The sequence below is a fragment of the Cornus florida genome, unplaced genomic scaffold (assembly GCF_030987335.1).
Source record: "Cornus florida cultivar Cherokee Brave unplaced genomic scaffold, ASM3098733v1 CherokeeBrave_3.0.0_Hap2_Chr03, whole genome shotgun sequence".
NCBI classification, from domain to species: domain Eukaryota; kingdom Viridiplantae; phylum Streptophyta; class Magnoliopsida; order Cornales; family Cornaceae; genus Cornus; species Cornus florida.
This window is the reverse complement of record NW_026775573.1, coordinates 9,894,159-9,911,479: the sequence shown is the minus strand read 5'-3', so window position 1 is coordinate 9,911,479 and position 17,321 is coordinate 9,894,159. Positions and strand designations below refer to the sequence as shown.

General features: G+C 36.9%; 3 protein-coding genes across 5 annotated transcripts; 2 read left to right on the top strand and 1 right to left on the bottom strand.

Moving 5' to 3' along the window:
- Positions 1 to 1,016: 1,016 nt before the first annotated feature.
- On the top strand, positions 1,017 to 4,805 carry LOC132299399 (calmodulin binding protein PICBP-like). Of its 2 annotated transcripts, none has more exons than XM_059795965.1 (2): positions 1,017 to 4,331; positions 4,582 to 4,805. In XM_059795965.1, exon 1 carries the CDS (start codon positions 1,254 to 1,256, stop codon positions 4,314 to 4,316), a length of 3,063 nt encoding a protein of 1,020 aa, XP_059651948.1. In that variant the 5' UTR covers positions 1,017 to 1,253; the 3' UTR covers positions 4,317 to 4,331; positions 4,582 to 4,805. The 2 variants fall into 2 exon arrangements, with proteins under 2 accessions (XP_059651948.1, XP_059651947.1); XM_059795964.1 differs by having other exon boundaries at positions 1,018 to 4,331; positions 4,461 to 4,805.
- A 600-nt stretch (positions 4,806 to 5,405) lies between these two features.
- Positions 5,406 to 11,581, bottom strand: LOC132299403 (uncharacterized). 2 transcript variants are annotated; one of them, XM_059795970.1, is made up of 6 exons: positions 11,317 to 11,581; positions 9,604 to 9,695; positions 9,361 to 9,466; positions 6,377 to 6,498; positions 6,142 to 6,263; positions 5,406 to 5,931 (listed from the first exon to the last, which is right to left on the bottom strand). In XM_059795970.1, the coding sequence occupies exons 3-6, from the start codon at positions 9,464 to 9,466 to the stop codon at positions 5,625 to 5,627; spliced, it is 657 nt and encodes a 218-aa protein (XP_059651953.1). In that variant the 5' UTR covers positions 9,604 to 9,695; positions 11,317 to 11,581; the 3' UTR covers positions 5,406 to 5,624. The 2 variants fall into 2 exon arrangements, with proteins under 2 accessions (XP_059651953.1, XP_059651952.1); XM_059795969.1 differs by lacking the exon at positions 9,604 to 9,695 and having other exon boundaries at positions 11,317 to 11,547.
- Positions 11,582 to 12,799: 1,218 nt separating this feature from the next.
- Positions 12,800 to 16,475, top strand: LOC132299394 (pentatricopeptide repeat-containing protein At4g11690). Its single transcript, XM_059795959.1, has 2 exons — positions 12,800 to 14,734; positions 14,984 to 16,475. The coding sequence occupies exon 1, from the start codon at positions 12,907 to 12,909 to the stop codon at positions 14,605 to 14,607; it is 1,701 nt and encodes a 566-aa protein (XP_059651942.1). The 5' UTR covers positions 12,800 to 12,906; the 3' UTR covers positions 14,608 to 14,734; positions 14,984 to 16,475.
- Positions 16,476 to 17,321: the final 846 nt, after the last annotated feature.

Sequence of the window (17,321 nt, the reverse complement as noted above, 5' to 3'; positions counted from 1 at the left end):
TCAAAATAAATATCTCTTTTGAGGCTAAGGGATAATATATATGTCTATTGATACATATAAAGCGATACATTTAATAATAAAAGTATGTTCTCATGTACAATATTATATATCAAAATGCACTACGAATGGGTTTAGAGTCATTAAAATATATATATATATATTTTTAAAAAGGATCCGGAATCGAACCGAACCGTGGAACCAGTTTGGTTCGATTCCGGTTTCATGTCCCAACGGTTTCGGTTCCAATTCCGCCAAGAAACTGTAGGAACCAAAATTATGTGCACCCTTAAGTGTTTTAGTACACTCCTTATTTATTGAGTACATGATATATGGTAATTTATCACATAATTGTAATGGTTGATAACTTTGTGAATTTGAGTTTTCAATTTTTTTTTGGTTGTTGGAATTTTTGGTGTTCCAGTTCAAATCGATGACCTGTTTTTTTCTTTTTTTTTTTTTTTTTTTAAATAATCTTATTTTATTTATTTATTTGGGGTTTAAACTTTATCTACCACTAGTAAATTTGAACCACCTTCTCTGTTTTTATAATTAACATTATTACACATTGAGTAGTGAACAAGGAATAAATAACTTCTTGCCTTCCACATTAAATTCAACCTTGTTTTCCAAACTGTCCCGTTTACATAGTAAAAACCAATAGGGTGCATTATATCAATTCTCCTTTTCTATTATTTTTTAAATATCATTCTTAATTACATCATCCCATATAATTTGAAGTAATATATCTCATATATCCATCACTTATCCTGGCAATGAGGGGTAGTTTTGTCATTCTATAAAGCATCTAATAAGTAATGTGTACCCTAAATATATTTGAATGCCTTAAGCAATAAGGAACAAGACAATGCCATATGTAGAGTCTCCTTGTAATAGATGGCAATAATTCAATTCAGAAAATGCCCAAAAAAGGGCCCCTAGACCTCCCATTAGTGCATGTCAGCATCAGGCTCTTATCTCACCCTTATTCAAATTTGATAATGTAAAATAACCCTTGAAATCAAACCAGAAAGGCCACCCACTGTGAAACAAAAAGAGAACAACAAACCTGGAATCTCAGGTTGTTGAGATATTAAGAATTCCCTTTTCTTCCCATTGAAATTTTATCTCAACACCAAAAACCAAAAAAAAAAATCTACTTTTCTTCCAGGGCTTGAAGTCCCTATCCTGAAGGGAAGAAAAACTCACCTCAAATCTTCATCTCCTTTGTCTCTGCCTATGGCTTTCCTTTGAAGATGGTGCAAAGAAAGGTGCCCAACAAGCTTAGTATCCAACTTGATCATGTTAAATCCGATAAGCGGTTGGGGAACCTCAAATCACCCTCTTCTCAGCACCAGGATGGCAAGAACAGAGGAGCTGACCTGAAGAAGAGAATGAAGAAATCAAGATCAATCAAACGTTCGGAGTTTGAGAGCTTGTTGTCACCAGCTTTGAGACAGCAAGTGCCACAACCAGGAAAGCCACCGCCTCCTGATGTTCCAAAAGCTGCGGCAGTCCAACAGAAGCAATCTCCAACAAAAGCGCTGCATGGATCGCCGAATTATATGAAGTCCACAAGCAGTTTTGAGGCAAGGAAGGAGCATATTCAGGTGAGTTCTCGGAATTCTCCAGCTGGTAGCGATAATAAGAAATCAAGCAGAAAGAACTCAAGCATCTCGAAACTTAGTTCGGCTTCTGGTCATAAACCAGGCAGAACACTATCTAGGACATCTAGTTTGAAACTGGTGAGGACTTTAACAAAGACTCCTAGTTTTAAACCTGCGAGATCATCAACAAAGAAATGTTCTCAAGTTGTTCTTTGTGAAAATCTAAAGGCACAGAGAGCAACATGTTCTTCAACTTTAAAAAATTCTATGTTTCCCAATTACCTCACACTTGGTCCTGGGGCAACCGATTCAGAAGGAACCTCAGTCATGAAGGTTTGCCCCTATACATACTGTTCTCTTAACGGTCATCATCATACTCCTTTGCCTCCATTGAAGTGCTTCTTGGCGGCAAAGAGACGTATGTTGAAGACTCAAAAGAGTATAAAACTAGGATGTCTATCTCCACGCCGAACAAAGCCATCAGGTGCCAGAATGAAAGAGATTGATACTAGGCAGGTGATCCTTGATGAGAAACCTGCAATTGAAGAACTTGATTTAAATAGCTCAGAAATCAATCCTCTGATACAAGAACCCATGGATTTCTTCATTGAAATCTATGTTGAAGATAAAGAAGATGCTTCTGATGCAAATGATGAATACAAGCATGATGGGGATGATCAGGACATGATTGATATTTCTGTTGGTGAGATCACACCATCAGTTGGAGGAAGTGATGAAACAGTAGCAGGACATGAAGATGGACAAGTCGTTGAGAGCCTCCCAGATGAATCACTGCATTCTGAGATTGATTTTGACGACCACCTTGGTGGAAACAGCGATGTTATTTCAACAGAAATGGACATTGCCGGTTCCTTTGCTGAAGATGATCAAAATGCAGAAGCCGCAGAAGAAGTCTGTTCACTATCCTCAGCTCAAGAAGAAACATCATCAGAGTGCTCGAGCAATCAAAGCGACTTGGAAGTAGAAAGCCCTGCAAGCTTGGGACTAAATGAGCCAGATGCCGAAGCTTCTGATATGGAGTGGGAAGAGGGGCCAGACTCTGCCCCATATATCGATAATGAAGTTGATATTTCAATCCAAACCAACAACATATCTGATATGGAAAAAGGTTATTCATGGGAAGTTGACAATGCTAACTTCCTTGATGAACCTGATTTCAAGTCAGATGACATTCTAAGCAGTTATTTTGAGGAATTTCCCGCTGATGAAGTGCTGCAAGAAAATGTGAACATTGAGGGATGGTTCAGTGATGGTGGTTCTGAATCAGACGGTTCATTTCAGGATTTGGAAAGAGATGAATCTGTCCAGGTATCCAACAACCAAAACCATGATCAAATTTCTTTTTGTGTCTATGCAATCGAGGAATTTACAGCCACAGAAGGAAGAGATGGAAAGACCGAGTCAGATGGCTTTGTGGGCATTGCAATTACTTCAGCTACTGTTGAGAAGCCTACTGAACAAAGGACAGCTGATGAAGAAAATCATGGAGACTCTGAAGCAGATGATGGAATCCCTATAATGGTTCTTGAACTTGAAGATGATGAAACCAAGTGTGCGAGCAGCAACGAGGATGAAGCTTTAACTGATCATCAGGAGAATCTCACTTTCCAAAATGAAGATGCAACTGTGTTACTGGGGTATCAACAGTCCGATTCTTCTATTGATTTCACTGAAAGGGATCAGGATGAAACATATGACGAGTACACTGAAAGCCAAAACAGCACTGAAGTTAATCCATTCGGTGCTGCTATTGAAAAAGAGGGATGCTGTGAAAAGGTATTTGATGGAAGCTTTTTTAAAACAGAGGATTCAGAGATAGATCAGAATTGCCAAGAGCAAAAATTCCAAATGGTGGACGAGCAACTTGATGCAGCCAAATCATTGGGTGACTTGCTGGGTTTCGTGGAAGCTGACCAGGACACAACAATGGAAGGCGATGATGAAAACCAGCTTCATGCCATTGCCAAAGATGGTGAATCGAATCAAGGTTTTGTTGACGAAGGCCTTCCTGCTGAAACTCAAGAACACTCATCTGATGAGCGATCCCAGAGCAATAACACTGTTGAAAATCAGGATCACCCAGAGAAAGATCAAGATGCAGCTGAGAAGTTCAAATCATCACGTTCCATGGATTCTCAAGGGCACACTCATTCAGGGATGAATAAATTAAGGTCTGCTGAAAATAGCAATGAAGGTGTTGCCAAAATGGAGGTGGAAGAGAGAACCGAGTCAGATGCAGAAAATACATGCCTCAGAGCCAAAAATGTTGCTGCCATGGAAACAAAAAATGAGCTCTTCCATTCAGGAAACAATCATGACCAAGAACTGCCCAATACATGCAAGAATCCACGAGGAACAATCAGCAGATGCAAGAGAGCAAATGAGGACTGCGAGGATCCAAGAGATTTCAACCCACGAGAGCCAAATTACTTGCCCATGGAGCCAGACGCAGAAGCAGAAAAGGTTGATCTCAGACACCAAATGATGGATGAAAGAAAAAATTCAGAGGAATGGATGGTGGATTATGCGCTCCGACAGACAGTCACCAAACTCGCTCCAGCTCGGAAGAGAAAAGTGGCACTTCTTGTTGAAGCTTTCGAAGCCGTCATGCCAATACCTAAATATGAAAGCCGTCTGAGGCATACTTCAGCAGCTTTTACCAATGTCAGGCCCATTCAAGCATGCAGCTGATGCTGCTTCTTAAAGGTAATTTAGAAACTTTTTATTTGATAGATCTTATTTTTCATAATTTTCTTATGTTAGAACAAAACAACTAAAGAAATAATGTAATAGATACAATACAGATCAAATCATATCTGCTGATATTTTATGCAGGTGAAGATCAAATGACACAACAGCTAGGAAGTATATGATCGTTCAACCAAAGCCCAAGTTTTAGGAGTAACCTGCAGTTCAGTAGAGCAACTAACCTGTTGTTTGTTCAACTCTTTTCCAGAACTACCGGCAGCAGAACAGCTTGATGGAGTGATGACTGAATGCAGATTGAATGCTAGATAAGCATTAGGATTCTCTTAAGCTCTGTGGGCATTAAGAACATTAAGTTAAATAATATATGTAAAGTGTGGTGTTTAGTTTCTTCAATGTAATCAAATCTATTCTTGGCTGTTGTAGTGAGTACTTCTACTTCCAAATAACTATAGTCGATGTTTGTTGGTATTATCATTACAGTTAGTCCATAAACTATCCCCAGTAGTGTTTCCAATGTCACACCCAAGAAAGCATCAAAATGTTATGCATTCCAAAAATCAAGTAGAAAAGGTTCATGCATTTCACAAGTATCTCAATCAGATTGTTGAGTAATCAGACAATTAGAGTCCTGAAATTAAATGAAGGCAGCAAAAGATTCAACATAACCATCTAAACCCACAATGACAAATGCATGATGCAATTTCAACTATATAGTGGCAAGTCAATGATGTTGAACTTCCAGGGTTTTGAAATCATCCAAATGCAAAAAATTACTGAACAAACAATACATTCTTGACAACTTGTCTAATTGTTGCCTCCTCCTGAAATGTGCCTAGTTTGTCCAGTTTTATTTTCCTTGAATTAATTCAAAGTTGTGATAAAAGTGTGCATATATGTTCCATGTATATGTAAATGTATGCGTGTATCTTTCCAAAGTGCTTTTGTAAATAAAGTTCAGCTTATTTCCAAAATTTCCCCTGAATCATCAGAACAACAGCAGTGTTTTATCTGTCGTATTAAAAGGACATGATCTACCACACTACTTCTATAAGAACGAAAACTACAGCAACATCATAAAATGATCAAGAATATATTCTTTTTATGAGATATGGACATGACATTAGTCACAATCACTAACTGCATTTCTCTCAAAAAGAATCAAAATCCTTCAAAATATTACACAAACTACAACCAAAATTCTTGACAGCTTGTTTCCCCTCCCTTCTCCTTGCAGTGTAAACCAAATGACTTCATCAATGTTAATTAGTTGTGCATAAGAAATAAAGGTATCTACTGGTCAATCTCTAAATGCACTTTGATTTCGGAACATTCAAGAAGTGATTGAAGCTGTCCATAGCAATTTCTCAGGAGACTGCCATCTGAACTTTGATCTTGCAAATCAGCCTTGTAGGAGTTGGGCTCAGCATCCTCGTGCTGTTTCACTGACTTCTCTGTCAGGATATCCCGATGGAACAACTTCAGTGCATCAGCTGTTGAAAGAGAATGTGCACATTCATACAAGCCCTGGAACTTATTTCTCTTTTCCTGTGTCTCAACTAACCGTACTTTCAACTCATCCGAAAGGCAAGTCATAGCACTTCATCAAGGTGGCATACAATGAAATAAGGAATATAATGTTAGAATCAGAAAAGGGGGAGGGAAGAAACTAGGTTTAGAGCAAAGCACTAAAAGAAAAAAGAAAAGAAAAAGAAAAGAGAGAGAGAGAGAGAGAGAGAGAGAGAGAGAGAGAGAGGAAACTGTAAATTCTCAAAATGCTAATATTCCTTCCCATTATTCTCTTGTTTACCTAGTAATGCCTCTAACAAGACCCCAGTTGAACCCAGCATACACAGATTCTTTAAATCCAATATTAAACCCCTCCTGCATAGCAGCTTCTTTCCCCTTCATGACACCATTACGATATCCAAGCTATCAAATCATCAACAGAGACACGATAACTTGGGTAAGGAAGTAATCAGTGTACTGGGAAAAACAAATTTTTTTTAGTACAACAGGAAATAAGCTTCAATTCGTGGGAATACCGTATGGAACTGATCGCGCCTCCTCTGCCACTCCCTGTCCAAATCAGATGCTTTATCCAAATCCTCAATAGAATCATTCCAAGAGGATCCATCTTCATACCATGGGTCATCCTCATCAAAGTCTGAAATTAAATATCACATCAGCCGTCAGGCTTAAACAAACCCAGAAGAATATGTTCTACCGAAGAGCAAGACTATTCCAACAGTTCATATATAGACACAAATTCTAATACAACACTGCTACATGAACAATATGAGGAAGCAAGCTCAAGCTAGAATTGGGAACTTTATTTAAATACCAAAGTAAAAGTACTTAATAACATTTTGCAAACCACAACAGGAATAAAATTGAGCATAAAAGAAATTTGGCAGAATAATTCCCAGTCACTCAGTAGACAATAGAACTCACAACCTCCTTTTTTTTTTCAGGAAGTTATATAGCTCACAACCTTGATACCATGAAAGGTATCCAGTGCAGTAGATATAAGGGAATGATATGAAAAAAAAATGAAACCCTTGCAACTCACGTATACAAAAGTAAATAGAACCATAAATCCGTTGAGGTTCAGTAGAAAAATACGAAACCGTTCAGCAGCCAAATATACATATCAGAATTTAAGCAGGATTAAGGCCTCCAAAGGTATAAGGCAACCATCATAGGAAGAATATCTTTCTTGATAGCTTAAAAAAATATGGTTCCTTTACAAAATAATGAAAAGGATTCTACAGGCTCATTTACGTTGTTTTGAGTGGTTATCAAGTATTTGCCAAACATCCCCCCATTTTCTCCGCACGCCCTGGCTGCAAATAGGGATGTCAACGGGGTGGGTTCGGGACGGGGCACCCCTTCCCAAACCCGTCCCACCAATGAAAATCTTTTCCCAAACCCGATTCAGGGCACCTCACATCGGGGTCGGGGCGGGGTTGGGGCGCCCCGCTATGCATATTTTGTAAGAAAAATAATTCAAACTTGAATAAATTTAAGATAAATTGTGTAAATTTTTTATAATATAGTCGAATATTTTAACAATAATAACAACAAAAATATTGTTAAAATTTAAAATTATCATTAAAAATAAAGGGGAAAAAATTATAGCTAATAAAATAATATTTATTTATATAATAATTATTAATCGGGGCGGGTTCGGGGCTTTGCAGGTTTTAAACTATTTTCCCAAACCTGCCCCTAATCCGATTAGGATAATCCCAAACACTTCCCATTAGGGGTGGGACGGGACAGGGCGGGTTAAATTGACATCCCTAGCTGCAAACAGCCCTTATGGTTTTCTACAAGTGCACAATATCCCCAGTAGACCCACCTGATTATAAAATTATTGCAAGAAACTTTATCCTACAGAAAGGACTAGCCCGTGATACTAAAAGGGCATCCTAATGTCTATTGTACACAACCTAAGTCAAAAGCAACTCAAGGAGATGTATACTGTTCAATACACAACTGGTCCATTGTCCACCTCAAGGTACACAAGTATGCCTCAGCACAAAGCCATGCGGCTGGCCCATCTCTGTCTTGGATATGCCTCAAACCATTGGAATCCTAGGGGTAGTTAGTTTGGAGGTTGAAGACTAGGTCTCATCGAAGTGACCTCGTTTTAAGGTATGGTGCAAGTGGACTGGACTTAAAAGAGGATATATCATGTGATTAAAGGATCAGTATGCCTTTTATGACGTTAGGACGCCCAACTGGACTGTTAGAAGCTTGCAAGGGAGGCCTAGCCAATTTAATGCCAGCATACAACATAGTCTTATCACCCAATTGGACAATGTTAGAGGAGATGGCACACGGCGTTAGTCCTCAATCTGCACATAGCATCCCTTAATTGGACACCCATGTTGAAACACAAAATTGGACCACCACATAGGCACGAGGTACAACCGACTAGACACATGGCACCATTTGACGGGACAACCATGTTGAAGCACATAATTGGACCACCACATAATCACAAGGTACAATCGACTGGACAAATGGCACCACTTGACTGGACCCGCTACATAATTGGACCACCACATAGGCACAGGGTACAACTGACTGGACTCCCATGGGGGCATGAACACCAACTTACTGGCTTACTCTCGTCTTTGCAAAAGCTTCTATTACTTTGGATAGGCTCAAAAGAGTGTAGAGATAGAGGCCTTGAAGTCTAGGTACGAGCATTGAAAGCTAGATTCAAGTCTTCAGACCCAAACCCTGACCTCCAAAACCCAAGAGCCTATATCTTAACCATTAAACCCCATATCTTGACATCTAAAACCTACCAAGCTCACTTTGACCTCTAAAGTAAACCGGCACACCTTTTACTTAACTTCAAGTACAAGTCCTCAGGTGACATCAACATACTTACATAGAAGACCTTAACCTCGAGGTCCCTTCACATATCACCTGATCTCAAGGACCCCTTGCCTTAACTGAACTTCATCTTAAATTCAAAGATCTTTGAAACCAGACTCTAGAATTCTAGACCTCTGAATTAGATTGTTAGACTTGGCTTGATCTGAGGTAAATCCTTGAACCCCAGAGTCTATAACAGCTTCTACTCTCTCTCTCTCTCTCTCTCACACACACACACACACACACACACACATCAGCCTTGACTTCCACCCTAGTCCAGTCTACTTGGGATCTTCAAATACTCTCTCTCTCTCTCTCTCCTAGTCATGTACTCTAACCTGCATTTTGTTTAATTGGCTGTTATAATCTGTCGAGGCTGCACCAAGTGTGAGGAATTTTCCATCTAAACAAATAGAAATTCTTCACCCGTCAACACTAATTGCTCACAGGTAACAACTAACTTGCTATGGTTTTTGACAAGAGGAGAAAGGCTACACCGGAAAAAAATCATCTTACCCCTTAGTATCTTTCATCTGAAAAAAGGGAACTGGAACATGCCATCAGAATATCCTATACTGAAATTTATATGAATGCAGTGCTTACTAACATAAATAGTTTAGACTGAAATTTATACCGTGTGAATCAAACTGCTTAGTGTTGGCAGTTGATGTTGAACCCAATTCAACATTTGATAGCTGCAAACTTTCCGAGTAGAGCTCATTAGCAAGACTGTGGTCCATCTGTGTACCGAGTAATTAATAAAAATAATCATAACAACTCTGAGATAATGTCAATGGATTTGTACCATCAATATCAGATAGACATGTCAGAAAGAAGAAAATTTCAACTGGCATGATATCAAGCAACTAATTCTTACGTAATAAACTTAACATGAGTGCTTGCTACTTTTTTCATCACTAGGCCATATCATTGTCATCATCATTCTTGCCTTTATCCTGTAAGGTCTTCCTATTTTTGCTCCAGTAGGGAAGATAAATTTGCAAAGAAAAAAAAAATGCCCTTACCAATACTTACAAAGAAAAAAAAAAAATGCCCTTACCAAGAAAAAGAATCATTAAATGATGCCACCCAGGAAACATGGATACAGGCACAGATACACAGTACAACAAATCTATAAAAAATTAGGACAAAGACACAACAAGAATATTGTAACAAAATGATAATATAATATATTTTTATATGTAAACTGTCAATATTTTTTATAAATTATCTGCAATATTACTGATTTGATTATAATTAGAGAAGTAAAAAACATAACACAAAGAAGTCCAATTCATCATTCAAGGAATCAAGCATTGTCACAACAAAGAAGTAGAGATAAACAGGGAGTTATATAGTGTTTATGAGTATGACCTTGTTGCTAATTTTCATCTTATTTGATAACATATATTGATAAAAAATAGTTGGTATGCAGAGTTTAAGCTTGCAGTTACAAGGGTGGGTACATTAGGTTAAAAACTACAGAGAGATGAAACGGTTGCAGGGTGGAAGAAATTTAAGGCTCCTTTGTTTCAACATAAATGTTTTCATCTGAAAATAATTTCCACGTAAATTTTTTTACACTAGAAAATTGATTTTCTTCTCATTTTCTGATGTTTGGCTCCAGAAAACATTTTTTAAAAAATATTTTCAGTTATCCAAAACTCAAAATTTATAACTACCAAAGTTTTCATTTAGAGAAAATCTCAAAATTCAAAATAAATAGAATTTAAAATTGACCACACCAAGAATGCCATATAAACCATCATTCCCGAGGGCACTGAAAAAATGGCAAATAATTAATCAGCTTCCTTACAAAGCTTCAACTCAAAACCAAGAAGCAAGGGTAATTATTGGCTTATAGAATTGGAGCCATTCACGATATCATATATTTATAACCTTCAATTCTAGCCCAAAAAATCCCTAGCCAGGGCTCCAATTTCTGCACTATATACAGGAAAAGTCAAGTTCATGAAGGTTACTTGGTGAGAGATTTTATCAAACATTTAGTAGACAATTAATGGAGGAGGCCCACTTACAGTTCCAAATGAGAACAAATAGGTTGCAAAGACTGACAACAACGACATTGGCCTTTAAAATGGCCGCCGGAATAATCGCAACTCTCTGACATTAGACAGTTGTCACCGGTGTCACAGGTAAAAGAAGACCCCTCTACCTAAGGTCCGTAGGTCGTTTCTGGACTAATGAAGTAATATGTTTTACTATTCTGGTATGCAACCAAACACCCGAAAAAGAATTTTTTTCCCGGAAAAATGTTTTAATAACACAATTTTGGAATTTCCACAATGATTCAGACACTGTCACAACAAACACCCAGAATTACATAAATTTTTGTACGAGTTTTTTTACCCAAAAATTTCCAAAAAAAAAAAAAAAAAGGTAAGAGAGAAGAACAATACAGAGTTCTGTATTTATAAGGAATGCAAATTCACAATCAGGATTTCTCCAACAACACAAAATAATAAAGACGGATTAAACATAAAATAGAGAGCAGATAGACAAACTTGACCATAAATTAACTATAGGGAAGAAAAACCCTAATTCTAAGACTTAAAACGGGGAAGAATACCTGAAGAATAGGTAGAGTTCAGTACTTCTTCCACAAATTTTCTTCTTTTATTCTCTCTCTCGCTGTGGTGAATTTGGAAAAAGATTTTAGAGGTTTAGAATGGGTGTAATTTTAAAAGAAATGGGATTTGCTTGGATATGAGCACAAATTTTAGAGCGTTAAGAAATACGGAAAAAAAATTGTTAGGATTTGAAAGAAAAAATTGTTAGGATTTGAAAGTTAACCACCCACACGATTAATCAACTTACCAAAGTTACCATTTCTCACGTATTTATCGGTCTTTTCAGGTCTCGCTTATTTGGAAACTACTTCCAACTGTTTATTCACCTTTTTGGAAACTCGGGGCATGAAATTGTAGCTTAATTGGAATTGGAACCACTTAAAAATTAAACTATTATTATTATTATTATTATTATTATTTTTAATTTCATCAAAAGATAATCACTTCTAAACCTTTTTAAAATCGCACGTGATACCTCATTTAAAAGATAATTATGTTTAAAGCCCTTTCAAAGAAAAAAAAAAATAAAATGAAAAAGAACTATTGGCTTTAGGTGTGCGAGAACATTTTATTCGACTATATAGGTGGTATTTGAAACCCAATTCAGAGCCTTATTTACGAATGAATGAAGTACTTATTCAAACTAAGTGTTTTTAATAATGCAAGTTAGATATCACTAAAAATGATAAATACTATTTAAAATAGGATAAAATTTTAAATGACACTTACAAATTTTAAAAAGATTTCAAAAAATATATATATTTTTTATTACCACTTAAAATTTCAATACTTAAAATTAACTCCTAAAATTTTAGGCACTTATTTTTCAGTTTTATCCACCATATCTCCCTCAACATTTTAACACATGTGATGGTGTTTTTGTGGTTACCATTAACAAATTAATGATCCTTTGCCCGGAAATTTTGAAGATATGATATATTATAAATTGATTGCATAAAACACCTTAAATTTTAGAAAATTTATATTATCTCATATTCAATGGGTTAATTTTATATAAGCTTTCTGTTATAGAAAGAATATTGAGCATATATAAATGGCTTATGAATACACTATTCAATAACTTAAGTTTTTGAATCCTGCTTGTTATGATTAGTATCATAGTCGACTTATTTCTTAATCCGATATAATGTTTCGGCCGCTTGATTTAGAGGTGTTCCAGACCGCCATCCGAGTAGATAGAATAATTAGATTGTAATGAGAACATTCAGGTAAAAAACGAGTGGTAAATATATTAATAAGAATGAGTCTGGAGTGTGTATGGTTGGGTGTCCAACTCTTAATATAATTTACCATGGTTTCATGTTTTCAAAAAATTGAACTAAACTGAGTTTAAACATATATATTTTTTTTAATGCAATTTTCTCTTTTCAGTATTTTCAATTTTTAAAAAATAAAACTTTCATCATAATTACAAATAAATAGTTTTCACTTGCATGATTTTGACTTCAAATTTCTATTAGAACTTGACTGAAGTTTTTCCATTGGAGAGCAATTACAAGTTTACAACAAACCGGAACCTATATAGCCAGAATGCAAATCACGGCAGGCAATTGAGGAAGAACCCAAACATGTCTACCCACCATTCTCTCATTCTCATCCCAAAATTGGTGAAAAGCCCACCACTCAGAGCTCTCTCACTCTTCAATTCCTCAACCATCCAAGGCCTCCAACACACCCACCAATCCATATCCACCGTCGTCCACCTCCTCCTCTCCTCCAACATGCTCTCACATGCCCAGTCTCTCATCCTCCGCTTACTCTCCGGTCGAATTTCCTCCTCATCCTTCACACTCTCCTCTCTCCTACACCATTTGACACACACCCATTTCAGTTCCGATCCCCAATTCAATACACTTCTCTATGAAGCCATCATCAATGCCTACATTCAATCTCAGTCACCAGAACAAGCCCTTTTCTATTTCAATCAAATGACCAATAAATGCCTCATACCATCGTCGAACACTTTCAATAATCTTCTACTTTCCCTTATTAACTCCGATTGTTTTGAAAAAGCTTTACGGGTTTTCGAAGAAATGAAAGGTGGGGGTTCACTGGATGTGTATAGTTTTGGCATAATGATCAAGGGTTGTTGTGAGAATAGTGATTTGAATAAAGGTTTTGAGCTTTTAGCTCAATTGGAGGAGATGGGTTGGTCGCCAAATGTTGTTATATACACTACTTTGATTGATGGGTGTTGTAAGAATGGGGATATTGAACGGGCAAAAGAGCTGTTTTGTAAGATGGGGGAGTTGGGTTTGGTTGCTAATCAGTTTACTTACACAGTGTTGATCAATGGGTATTTCAAGAAAGGCCGCAAGGAAGATGGGTTTGAGCTGTATGAGAAGATGAAGGTTGATGGAGTGTTGCCTAATATATATACTTACAGTTGTATGATTAATGAGTACTGTAATGATGGCAAAATGAGTAAAGCTTTCGAACTGCTCGATGAAATGCGTGTGAGAGGAGTGGCATGTAACGTTGTTGTGTATAACACTTTAATTGGTGGGCTGTGTAACGAGCGGAGGGTCTCGGAGGCTGAGAAACTGGTGAGTCAGATGAAGAGGGGTGGACTGAGTTCAAATTTAATCACTTATAACACTATGATAGACGGCTTCTGTGATGTTGGGAAGTTGGACAAGGCTTCAATTTTGTTTAATCAGATGAAGTCAAATGGTTTGTCTCCGTCTTTGGTTACCTATAATGCTCTAATTGCAGGTTTCTCTAGAGCTGGCAACCCGGCACGAGTCAAAAACTTGGTCCGAGAGATGGAGGAAAGGGGCATTTTTCCTTCCAAAGTGACATATACAATTCTGATTGATGCCTTTGCTCGTTCAGATGACATGGAGAGAGCTTTTCAAATGTATTCCTCCATGGAGAAGGCTGGTTTGATGGCTGATGTTTACACATATGGTGTCCTACTACATGGGTTGTGCATTAAAGGTAATATGAAGGAAGCATCAAAGCTGTTTAAATTGATGGGTGAGAAGCATTTGCAGCCAAATGATGTGATTTATAATACGTTGATTTATGGGTACTGCAAAGAGGGTAGCTCCTATAGGGCCCTGAGGCTGCTAAAAGAAATGAGTGACAGTGGGATGGTACCAAATGTGGCTAGCTACAATTTGACGATCGGGGTTCTTTGTAAGGATGGGAAGTGGAAAGAGGCTGAAATTCTACTTTATGAAATGACAGACTCAGGTTTAAAGCCACCACCTCATGTCTACAATATGATCTCTGAAGCAAAAGGTCATTCACAGATGGAAAATTGAAACACACTCATGTAGGAAAAGGAGAAAGTCAGAGCTGATAGCAGAAGTGGCTGTCCTCTTACAATTATCTTTGTTTAAGACGAAGCTTGAAAACTCTATGGAAGAGTTTGCTATTGCATTTTTCCTGGTAAGCTTCTTTCCTCTCCATGTTCATCTTTTCATTTACTCCAATTATAATATCTGGATTTGTTATATATCATTAACAAATTATCTTTGTAGAAATTACTTTGATTATTGAACTTCTAAGAATTATATGTAAAACCTAGAATCAGTTGATTTATAAGATGCTCAAAATTGGTCTAATTTCTCCAACAAATTTTCACTTGATCTGTTTTGCTACAAGTACTACTTCTCAACCTGAGTTGCTATTTGGTAGATGGTGACCGTGAAGAGTTTCAAGTACGGAGCAAATCCCAATCATAGTGGCCTTTTAAGGTTACCTAATTGTGAAGCTCAAGCCCTGGGACCACTTCCAAACCAGGTGAATGGTACTGGCAAAATTCTGCCGGCGATGGAAATACTCAAGAGTGCATCAGATATAAACTCTAATTCATCAAAAAGCACTGGGTTGACTACCAAAGGCTAGTACATCAGTTCCGGAACCTAGTGCTAAGTGCGCGTGGCTGACCACCCAAAAGTCAAGAGTGCATTAAGCGGAAGCATAATCTAGAGCAGCCTGATGACTGGTGTGAACCGATCTAGTTGATTTTCAGCTGCCACCTGAATGGTGATGACAAGAAATCTCACCAAATGCGAAAAGTGCCAGCCATTTTGATAGGTTCATGATATGATGTTCTTTGGACCATTCACAAAACTTTGATCTCAAAGCACTAGATGAGGTCTTTCCCTACAGCCTCTATGGAGATCCTGATGAGCCACATGGTGCGTAGTCTTAGAGATGATTTTAGGATTTAATTAATATTTTATTTTGGAATTTATTTTATATTTTAGGCATATGTCTTATTTAGGGTTCTATTTTGATGCTTATATATATGTGATTTGTGACATTGGGTAGACACTTTTGATGATTATTGACTATTGATTACAGATATTTTCTTTCTCCTATTTCTTCCATCTTTTTCTCTTCTCTCTCATTCTGCATCAATTTAGTACTAGAGTACACTCCCCAACTTGCATTAAAAAGACGATAGAATTCATATGCACAAACAATTGAATTAAATTTTCTTGTGTGTGGGAAGGTTGATGAGAAATTAATTTATCTTAGAAAGCGGGATCATTCAATGATGACAATATATGTCTGGGAAAAAAAATGATGACAATATGAGACAAATTTCTTAGGATGACTAATATAAAATATAAAAAAGAAAAAGTAGGGGCTGTTTGTCCATCAATTTAGGATTTTTTTTTTTTTTTTAGTCCGAACAGTTCCACTCAGGTTATTGAAGGATAGGTCAAAAGTCATATTTCTCTAACTTCAAATTTAGATATGTTCAAGTGAATTGTTTTAAGTTGGTAAATAATGCATAAAAGCATTTAGTGGACAGACAAATTGGAGTTTTTAATTTTCAGCCTTTGATGGTTATCAATTAACCTCTACAGATGTGTATACCCTTAGATGTGGGAGGTCATTCTTCTCTGATGAAAAATAGAGACCTTCAGAGAAACAGAGGTGTTACTCTTAATTTGCTTGTTTGTGATGAGGCTGAGTTTGTCTGCAGAGGTAATTTTGAGGGTAAGCACAGTGATGAATGGTTTGGATTGGGCTTCTTCTTTTACTGTTTTCTTAATGTTTTGCAAGTCAAAATGCAGGATGGCAGTGCAATTTTACATCTACATTATACATGTGGTTTGGTGTGAATTGTTGCTGTAATCTCAATCCTCATGGTCATCTAAAACACTTTTTGGTTTTTTGTTTTAATGGTTGTGGGTTATGATTTGGATACTATCATGCTGTTCCTTCTTTGGTGCTTAACAGCCTCTACTTGCTGTGGTGGTCTACCATTGAGTTGCAGTGATTTGGCCTCCCATATTAGCTACTGGAAGGATTACTGGTATGATTATTTTTTTGTGCTTTCTTTTATGAATCATCACTGCTGGGCTCTTTCTGTATATCCCAGATGTTCCTATTATTTCACTCCCATGTACAGTCCTGTTTATATTTTGGGGTGTTGGGTATATTAGTCTTTACCTTGGAATGGTGGTACTGGGGTTCTTTGGAGCTTAATTTTTGCTAGGGTATGCCCCTTGATGAATGTATGGTAGTCTTCTGCCATTGTTAATATGTATGTATATACCCTTTAAAAAAATAAAATAGAAAAAGAGAGAGAGAGAAGAAAAAGAAAATGAGAACATAGACAAAGCTGACCTCTACAGAGAAATTTTAAAATTCTAGAATCAAACATAAATTAAAAAAATAAAAACCTTCAAATGAGTCCTATTTAATTGAAATGACTAAATTATCCATAGGTTGCAACTTTGCTTTTAAACCTCTGTACCAGCCCCTCCTTCCATTGGAAAAAAATTTCTCTAACAACAAACTGTAAATTTTTTAATTTTTTTTCCTTTCCTTTTCCTGATTCTCAATCAAAAGATTGTTTAGGACAAATTATGAAGTTGTTCCACTATAGAAAAAAACTAACTATTCAATAGTGCATCAATTAATGTTGTTGAATTACTTAACAACCATCCATGATATCCAAATGACATAAAAGTAATTCCATGGTAGTGGAAGCATAATCTTTACTTCATCTTCA

Coding starts and splice junctions, on each gene's coding strand:
- LOC132299403 (XM_059795970.1), bottom strand. CDS start 9,466: ATGGACCACAGTCTTGCTAATGAGCTCTACTCGGAAAGTTTGCAGCTA. Junction 6,499..9,360: donor TAAGCAGTTTGATTCACACG/GTATAAATTTCA, acceptor ATTTAATTTCAG/ACTTTGATGAGGATGACCCA. Junction 6,264..6,376: donor GGCGCGATCAGTTCCATACG/GTATTCCCACGA, acceptor ATGATTTGATAG/CTTGGATATCGTAATGGTGT.
- LOC132299394 (XM_059795959.1), top strand. CDS start 12,907: ATGTCTACCCACCATTCTCTCATTCTCATCCCAAAATTGGTGAAAAGC.
- LOC132299399 (XM_059795965.1), top strand. CDS start 1,254: ATGGTGCAAAGAAAGGTGCCCAACAAGCTTAGTATCCAACTTGATCAT.